Source organism: Homalodisca vitripennis, chromosome 3 (assembly GCF_021130785.1).
Source record: "Homalodisca vitripennis isolate AUS2020 chromosome 3, UT_GWSS_2.1, whole genome shotgun sequence".
In the NCBI taxonomy this organism is placed as follows: Eukaryota; Metazoa; Arthropoda; class Insecta; order Hemiptera; family Cicadellidae; genus Homalodisca; species Homalodisca vitripennis.
Genome location: NC_060209.1, coordinates 44,764,838 through 44,775,218, shown reverse-complemented (window position 1 = coordinate 44,775,218; position 10,381 = coordinate 44,764,838). Strand labels below are relative to the sequence as shown.

At 31.0% G+C, this 10,381-nt stretch overlaps 1 protein-coding gene across 1 annotated transcript; it reads left to right on the top strand.

Annotated features, from left to right (window-relative positions):
- Positions 1 to 4,544: 4,544 nt before the first annotated feature.
- Positions 4,545 to 5,105, top strand: LOC124358171 (protein TRACHEARY ELEMENT DIFFERENTIATION-RELATED 7A-like). The gene has a single exon (XM_046810464.1). It carries the CDS (start codon positions 4,545 to 4,547, stop codon positions 5,103 to 5,105), a length of 561 nt encoding a protein of 186 aa, XP_046666420.1.
- Positions 5,106 to 10,381: the final 5,276 nt, after the last annotated feature.

Genomic DNA, 10,381 nt, shown 5'->3' with positions numbered 1-10,381 from the left:
AGGAGTTTGATCATTTTGATCAGATTCTTCCTGCCAATTTCTCAAAATTTTCAAGCTATAATGGATAGAAATATGTTATTATTTACTTGACGATGCATTTTTGAACTCTTATATTATGTGTAGCTATGTACACAAAACTTATAATATTTTAGATAGCGAGAATCCTATTTCACAATGTCTATAAGAATATTGGCAGGTGAATTATTAAAAAAATGTGAAAGAAAGAAATGTGACATTAAAGGGCTAAAAATTTTCAGGTAGGCTTTTAAAATTTTAATACTTCAGTTGATAGTATAGTAGAAAACCATCCAAGAATACCTATAACATACAGTATAGGCTAATACACTGTGCAAGATGAAGCACCAAAAATAAAAGTATAACTTCCTAATTTTTCCATGATTTTAATATATAATATAATATATATATTATGTTTTAACTTTCATCCTAAGAAACTTTGTTAGCATTTGGAAATTGTACAAGATATGAAAAGTCATCTGGAAAATAATAGTTGAAATCTTATAAGTCTTTTCCTTGCTGCTCTGTAATGTCTAATCGTTAAAAAAATATTATATTTGAAACTTTGCAAATATCATCTTTAACCGATATTTAATATAAAAATGGTAACCATACAACCTACTTTAACATATAATCTGGAAGTGTCGACGCTGGAACTTTTCATTGTTTAAGACTCGCAAACAAACTTAATACGTGGCAAGTTTAAATCCAATCTATGTACCAAGTTTATTTTTTGTAATTTAGAAGTGAAGCTATAATAGTAAGATATGACTATTGCCTTTCGAAACATTAAATGGACCACTATTCTAAACCTTAAAGCAGTAAACAAACAAAAAATATATATATTTTTTCTAAAAAATTATCACAATTCTTAAAATTATTATTCTTGATCAGTTTTGAATACCCAAGATACGTACCATGAAGACAATTATAGGGCAATACCAATCAAACAAATTCTATCACTGTGGAAGAAGGTTCAATATTTCCTCACCAACCAGCCTTTACTTCATCACTTTATTCCTTGATCCATGCTATTTATAAGTCTCATTTAGCAATACAAACAGTAGTATAAAACACTTGTATCTACTTATTGTAGTTTAATCTATAATTATCACCAATGGTGACTGAGTAGTTATGAAACTATTTTCCAACTTTTAAATAATACTTCTCCTCGAGCGTCGAGCGATATTTTCATAATTAAATCTGTTCAAACTAATACTTGCATATCTGTGTCTCAGAACACATGCACCATCATACAACTTTAATATGTTGTAATGAGGTTCCATGCAAAATTCTATTCGAGATAATATACCAAGTATGCTTTCAAATTTTTGTTTTTTAAGTTAGGTTTCATTTCAACTTTCCAGTAATAAAAGTTTTGGTGAGCTAGAAAAGGGTTACTACAACGCAAGAGTAACGCTTAAATAATTTATAATACTGAGTTTATAGTATTTTTATTATTATTACTATTTTCCTTTTGCATTTATGAATAAAAACTTTCACATGTTTAAACCTCGGATAGTTGTTTGTTTTCAAATGTATTCTCCTATTTTCACGTTGAAACTACGTTTACCCCTCAGACCAATGAAAAATACTCGCTAACGCTCAGAAAATAAACTCTAAATTTTTGTCGATTGAATTCATACCATATATTTATTTTATACTAAATGAATGCATAGTAACTGTTGTAGAAATGAATCACATTTTGGTGATTATACAAATTTCAGATGTATTGTAGGAGGAAACATCTCTCTTGAGGTGACACTTGGAAGAACTAAACTTAGTTTAAGTTAAGGCAATTTCCAAGTTTGATCTCTTACTTTGTATCTAGAGCACTAGGAAGAAGCGCTGAACGGTTTATAAATTTATGTAAACTGACCGAAAGTGTGTTCAATGCTGAGTTCTAAGCTACTTCTCTGCAAAATATTACTTGCATATAGCATTATGACCTTTCATAAATGTTTTTAATTTCTTCCTGAAAATTTAAGTCAAATTAACGGAAAAGTACTTATTTTTTATTCTATTTTGATTTTATTACGTTTCCCATAGTAAATTTGATATAACAAACAAGTAAATTTTAATCTCACCGCCTTGAAAAGATATTTATAGCTCTATATGCATAACTAAAGGACCCAAATGTTCTGTAGATGACAAAATGTCTTACTTTAATAGCATTTTCATCATATCTAACTTTTAACAAAAATATTTAAAATTCGTTTTTATGTTTAATTTGAAGTATTTGTTTTTATTGGTTAAATGTGTTAGGACTTCGATGGGCAGTTTTAAGAACGTGGTTTACTGTCGTTATTAAAAACAATTACTCCTATAAAACATTTTTTATCTAAATTTTGACATTTTTTATATTTCTTTCATGGAATGGAAATTTGTAATTTTAAGTTGAGCACTAAACTGTTCAGTATATAAAAAAAAAAATATATTTATTTTAAAAATTTCCTGCAGTTTCAATTTAAGTATCTTAAAATCGTTTAAAATATAAGTACTATTGTAAAGGAATCCTTATTATCACCCTATATTTTTATTTTTTACCACGTTTCCTTTTTATTTAAAACATTTATTTTTAGAGTAAGTATCATATTTTGTCAACACAGACAAGTTAACAACTGATAGTATTTTTTTAACGTAAAATGTATTAATTTTCACTAAGCAAATAGGTACGATATGCAGATTTTTCTCCTGGAGGGTAAAATTATATACGATTTCCTTAGTAGTAACTAGTACCATTTGTTTTGAAGAACAATACACACCCCAAGTACCATACATCCTAAAATTAGGTTGTTTAAAAGAAGAGATATTGATAATTCTGAAGTGTCGGCACTAGATTTTTTATGTGTGAAGCAAAGATGGCAATTGAGTAGTGAGGGAGGTTAGGCTGACATTAAACCAATGACAAGCACTCATGTCGGTATCCTTCCAGACAAACACCGAACTTGGCTCTATCACCAACTCGCACTCCCCGTGGCATGGTCTCCTTAACTCAGTTTATATTGGAAGGTAATTAGGTGACACATTTTCTTTGTTTTTCAGTATACTTTTATGTATTTAAACTTCAGAGGTCATTTTGTTCAATTTGTCATTTACCCGTTATTATTCTCCTTATCACTATAAAGTTGTCCTTCAGTAATTCACCTGATTAGTGAAACATACAATAATTCGTAAGTACTTCTAAAAATGTTCAAAATATAAATTCTTGATTATATAAAAACGTGTATTAATGAAACTAAATATTTTTTATATGTATATATGCGAAATATCCTCCCCTTAAATGCTTTAAAACTCAACTCAACATAAATCTAAATTATAACGGAAGTGAAATTTATCGGTTGTCAGCGTTTCGCTATTTAGTCGAACCCCCGCACTCCCCCCCCCCGCCAGAGAATTTGTTTTCTCAATATTTTGTCAATTTTACTTTTCTATGTGCTACTCCAATATAAATGCGCAAAGCTGATGTATGATATAGCAAAGAAGTGAGTAAACTATCATCGCCAATGATATTTTTAAAGAGAATTCAAGAGAAAACTTTTGAGAAGTTTTGGGATGTCTGAAAAGAAGTCAGAGCAGCTGATTGATTTGCTTCGCGGCGATAACGCTTACACCCATGAATATTTCAAATTAAAAACTGTTTAGTTTTTTAAAGAAGTAATGATAAAGACGGGGGGGGGGGGGGGAGGGGGGGGGGGGGGGCCCGCCCCCCCCCCCCCACCCCCCCCCCCCCCGGGGTATGTACCTGTATGAATGATATAGTCTAATAAAAAGAGTATGGTACATCCAATTTTATAAAAGTAACATTTTGCTGAAACATCACAGTTATAGGTAATCGTTTCTTAACTTAGTGAAAATGAACTATGATTCTTTATCAGATTCATAATGGGAACTTTATTTATTTTAGTAAATTTTTTTTTTAACCAGTTTTGTAAAATTTTAAATTTAAAAACTCATGCTCTTGATTAATCATTTTATATTCCGAGCAAGTATTTGTTCAACACATCGCCTCAAGTATTATAAGTTCATAAATAATAAAGTCCAATGTACTGTGACAATATTTTAACAAGATATAGTATTAAAAATTTAGTACACGGCAGGCTTAGCAGTTATGAACAAAGAATAGTGCGGGAAAAAAAGTGTTCCCCCAAAACATTGAGGCTGCCTTGTTACCAAGTACAATGATTCAACAACGGATTCCAATCAGTATTTTGGTCTTGACCAAACGTCAGCGGTGAATGTCCAACTGTGTCATAGAGTGAGGTAAATCTCACATCTCCGCAAAGAAGGTATTAGGAACCCACTAAAAAAAATTATAATATTTTGTACGAAAACCTTATTTACCTGTACTTGACCTAGAATGCTGAGGGGGGTGAAAAAAAAAAAACAAAAGTAAAATTAAAGTAAAGATATCACACTATTCTAAATAGAAAAAAAAAAAAAAAAACAGATAAAATACTACAAACTTTGTAAAAAATAATAAAAACTAATACAAATATCAAAAAAAATTTAAATACCCCTCCACCACCATGACAACCTCTCGGTCTCTAACCCCCCCCACCAACCCCACCCCACCCCGACTCATGAATGTGTCATTACCCCCAACCAAACCCCGAGACCACACCCAACCCAACCCCACCCGCCGAACACTAGTACCCGCGCCCCACACAAAACAACCCCCCACCCCTCTCCCCCCCCCCACCCTCCACAACCCCACCCAACCTCCCCCACAACACACACACTTAACCGCACCAACCCTCCCAACCCACCCACCCGAACCGGACGCCCACCCCCCACCCTCCAACTCCAACCCACCCAACTCCACCCAACCCCCTCCTCCCACCAACACACCCCCCAGCCGCGACCCCCCCCCCCACTCCACCCCAACACACCACCCTCCTACCCAACCCCCCTCACCCCAACCCCCCCCCTCCACACACGACACCACCACAAAACCCACAACTCTCCACCTCATCCAACCACCCGCCCACCCTAACCCTCAACCAACCCTAAAACACAATTACCCGTCTATCACCTATCACCCCCCACCAGACCAAGTCACCACGCCCGCATGCCCAGCCCAACTCTAGCGTTCTCTCGTACGCCCAGCCACCTGCAGAGTCCAACAGTCCCCTACGACCCCACCCCCGACGGAATTGCACAGCCTATAAAACCTGACCTTCTAAGAATGTTAGATCTAAACTTCCCAAAAACAAAGATATGAGAAAATAAACCGTTATAAAAGTTTATCGCACGCATATTAAAATACAATCAAAGGGGAAAACTGGGAACATAGATATTAAATTTTAAGTCCAGCTATACATAAAGCATTTTTAATTATTAAACTGATTATACTGGTCTTACTATGCAAAAGGAACTTGACACAATTCTAAATACGTGAACGTATAATCAGCAATTTATCATAGGATGGCAATTGCATTAAGTGCTATAGAGGCCTAACGAGGTATTTTTTTCATTAATGCTCAGGTGAATTGTGTGTAGTAACAACGTGTTGATCATAACTAATTACCCCTTCAAGATTTACCAAGGCTTTTCTTGTAGAATTGTGTATCTAATAATAAAAACTTCGCAAGGGTTGTGGTTTTAAAAAACATGATATTGAAAATTGTGTGGACCATGACGCATGGTATCAAAACATCCTCAAAAAGTAAAGATGACTATACATTTGAAGAGGTAATGAATTATTTAAGTAGTAATGTAAGCTAAATAATATAATGAGAAAAACCTTTTAAATTTTAATGAAGTATTTTAAAGTGTTCAAATCATAAAGAAATACAAACACTCAATGATTTTGGATTAGGGCAAAAATGTTTTAGTTTCGATTTGCAACTATTAACTCAATAAAGTACTCCAAAATTTAATTTTATGTTTTATAGTTGCAAAAGAATAAAAGTTGATATAACAATGTACAAGCTATATCCTTAGTAAGAAAGCAATTCTTTTAAAAGCTAGTAAACTATTACATTCTCGTTGACTAAGAATGTGGGAATCAAGTAGTGATTCCATTTATGGAATGTGACTCTTTTATAAGCTGGATAGGGTTGCTCCCTACTAGCGTATCCATCTGTTTGAGGAGTCAAATTGCATTGAAAAAATCATTTTTTTTATTTTTTTTAAAGCTAACACTGTCTTAATAAATAAGGTCCTAAAAACAGAATCCATATTTTGTAGTTGACGTAATTTTATATATTATATAGTAACCTGATTGATGTAAGGGTGTAAAATATCCACGCAGCATTACAATTTAACGTAGAATATTTCATAAATCAGTATTTTAGTTATTTATGTCAATAGATACCTCGCGGCTGCTTAATGAAACATATATTACGATTTACCCCTGAATCTGGATAGGGGTGGGCGGGGATATTCAGAAAAACACGTAGGTGTATTCTGTCCACCCACCAAATTAAAACATTTACCTATCTAACTCTAATCATACAGATAATGTCTGATTAATGTTATATAGTAATAGTTATAATATTTTAGTACTAACCTTATACAGTATTTAGTTTATTAGGTTGATTCTTTTCTTAATTTTTTTAATTTGTATATAAACCACCGTTACTGAGAAATATCTTACAGTTCTAAAATAAATAATCCTATCCCAAGGATTAGGATGAACAGATCAATATGTTTTATTACTGGAAAAACTTACAGAAACTTTTTCTAGATTTGAACTATTTTACAAATTATATCTAATACTTTTAGATGATTTAGTTCCTCCCATCTCTAATCAAAAATTAAAAGTAACTCTAAAGAGCTTGAAGAATATAAAACAAGATTAAATCACTTTTTAAAATTTTAAATTTTCTTCTCTAATTTTAAATAAAGTTACAATAACTCTGCAGTACAACAAATTTGTTGGAACTATAAAAATTATAAATTCTCGTGAATTTACGAAAATTATCAGTACAGTGGCTTTTTAAATTTAAAACTCAACTAGACTATGCAAAGCTATTTTCTTGATTATCCTCTGATTGCAATTAAATCAATCTTATTACTTCTTTCCCTTTCTTCGTACATTTTCATAAATATTATACCTCAATTTCGTAGTTGGTTGAGAAAGGTCTTGCAAAAGTTAAAATATAATTAAATAGAAAAAACGCTGTTTCTAAAATCTGAAAATGTAATTCTACCCTATACGTTCTTTTAATTCAATCAACATTACGGACCTGGAAATCTTAACGCCCCCTTTTAAAGCCTACATAACCTGTATAACTTTTACTCTCGTACGACATAGACCATTGGGGACAAGTTCTGCAAACTTCTGTCAAGGAGAACATAGCTGCTGATTTTGGCTATCTTGGTGTGCATGAAGCTTAACACTTCATACAATAAAAATATCAGGTCCCTTTAACATCTTTGATCATCACAACCTAACAAGGTCGAGCCTGTTGTCGGTCTTGAGTACTGCCATTAGGGGAAGTCGAGAGAGTCCCCATTACGTGTATGTATGGCGTCCGTACATACAAGTTATTACTGCAAATCATACGCTTCTGATACGAATAATTTATCGAGTTTTAAATGAAATACTAAATATATTTATCTCATAGTTTTATAATTGGAAAAATGTAAGTCAACATAAAATTTGTGGAAAAGGTGTGTAAATTAAGTCCTAGTTAATAACCACGTATTTGTTATATAAATAAATGATTTCATGTACTTCAGTTATTCCGTTTTGATACTTACAATATAATGCAATTCCTATTCTTTTTTTTATTGGTAAACAGTGAAATAAAAAGTCCTAATGAAAGATCCATAACTGTGTACCATATAAAATATATTTTAAATTACACGACTAGTTAGCTATATTTTTACAATAATAGCATCACTAGTGTTAAAACAAATAAACATTCGAAGAATAAGTAAATGGGATACAAACTACATAGTCCTTTTCTTACACACTTTAAACCTGACCGTACAAGTACAAAAATAAACCTTGGTAAGCTTCTAACAAAATCAAAATTATATCCCAACAAATACCAATTTAAAAGAATAATGAATATGTAGAATATAATGCGTAGAAAAGAATAGTTGCCGTGTATTCTAAACTCTAACACCCAAAATACATAATAAAATAAATATACATTCAAGTTTATACTTGTCACTGGAAAGTGTCCATTAACATTTATTCTTTTGAAACTTTTTATAAAAATTATATTAAAACCGTTTTTTTTTACAACGGGAATGATGTATATTGCGTTTGAAGTGTTTTTGTCATACAAATACTAAACAATGAAAGGTCACGTTTTATGTTCACGAAGTTTCTTCTCTAAGCAAAAAATACTTAAAGGGTGTATTTAATTCAATAAATAACAATATTTTGCTAAACTATTGCCTTTATGCACAGCAAAAGTATTATATTCTCATGTAAATTTATAAAATACGGTATTAATACCAGATAGAAACAAATCAAGTGCTCGACACATTTAAATATTCACATGTTGATAGTTTTCCATATTTCTTAATGTTAGCCTTCATGTCATATTTACTGACTTAAGGCATTTAACTCCTTTATATAATAAATATATTTTTAAGTGAATACTTGATAATTTTTATTTCAGTAGGAAGATAAGTAATTGATCATATTTTATAAGAATTCTCAAATTTAGCTTTTAACCGTATTGCGACTTATTAAACTACATAAAAATTAATTAATATGAATTGAATTAAACCATTAAGAGTACTTTCACTGTGTTCAACCTCAAAGGATCAGTTTATATTTATTTTAATTCATTCTAGAAGCAACATGAATATGGAAAGAAAGAATATTTGTCAAGAGCTTGGCAACAAAGGTCAAGGAATGACGTAAATAATACAAAAGTAACAGCCCGGAACATTTAAGTAAACGAGAGATTTTTATTTCTCTTCTCTCATTCACCAAAGTAAACGTGATTTATGCCCTTTAAGATTAAAGTTTCCGGTATTAAAATTATAATGGTGGTCGTAATTATTTATTGATAGACAAAAGCTTGAATAGGTGATATAAAATCAAGTTTTTACACTGGTACGTTAAAAAGTGATCTCTAAAAGAATGGACGAAATTCATATTTTATTATTTAAAGTAAATATTTTTGCAAACCATTGCAAGAAGTTCCTCAAAATAAAATCATTTGAATTCCCTACCCACTGTTACCGTACTTTTTCAAAAACCATTGAATGTTGTATTTACCCTACCTGAATACAAATATAAGCCTTCACAGTACATTAGTTTGATACATATTCAAAAGTACAGCATTAAACTATGTAGAAATATCCACACGCAAATATCGTATATGAAATAATTTGGTTTGTATTCCACAAACACATACGATACATTATAATGCTTCAAAGATCAACAGCAGCACATTTTATGAATAACAATGTCTGAAACTAATGTATTATTATAATTGATCGTTGAATAAAAACGTCTTGTTTTTTATTTATTTAACACGTTAAAAGTCGAGTCTTGTCATTAAGTGTCATATTGCAAAGGTCAGGTGAAATAAGTACACTCTTTTAGTAAGATATTTACTGCGGGAAAGAACCATTTTGATAATTACAAGTAAAATATGATCATATTTTGGAAGAAAATCAAATTAATTTTATACGTACATGAATTTGGTACAACATTCACTTAGTAATTTAGATTATTGAGGTAAAAGCATTGATTGTAGGTGATTTATAATTTATCGACATGATAGAGTTCCGATTAAAAAAATTGTATTACTTATGTCAAATTCAATTTTGAATCAATCGATTTTTTAATTAACAACAGCTGATTAAATATAGCCTAAAAATATAAGAATGTTTTTTATGTTTGCTTTTAGTGTGTATTTTGAGAATATTTCTCTCCATTTGTGTAAACTCAATCATTATTTCATTATTACACAGCAAATAATATGGCTTTAGATATTATTATATTATTAATTATGAATTAAATCATTTATGTACTTTGAAATGATTTATGATAGCCTATACTTCATAAAAACATGTTCAATGTTATAGAGTTTAAAGCAGGTAGGTAATTTAATAGTCCCTGACCTCGTCAATATAAAACTATGTATCTTTTTCTTGAAATGATAATGCCTTGAGAATGTATTTTCGAATTCTATAATAATATTTCTAAGCCATACAATGTATAACTCTCTTGTATGAATTTAGTATGAACTTTTCATGGCATGTGTTTTATAGTAAAAATATTATTAATACCTTAGATCAGAAATATAGCAAATAAAGCAACTCATAATACATTATGTTTTTTTTATTTATTGGGGTTACGGAATTATATCACTGATATAATGACACCGACAATATTACGAATAATTAAAATTACAACTTAAGTCAAAAAGTGAATAGTGAACCT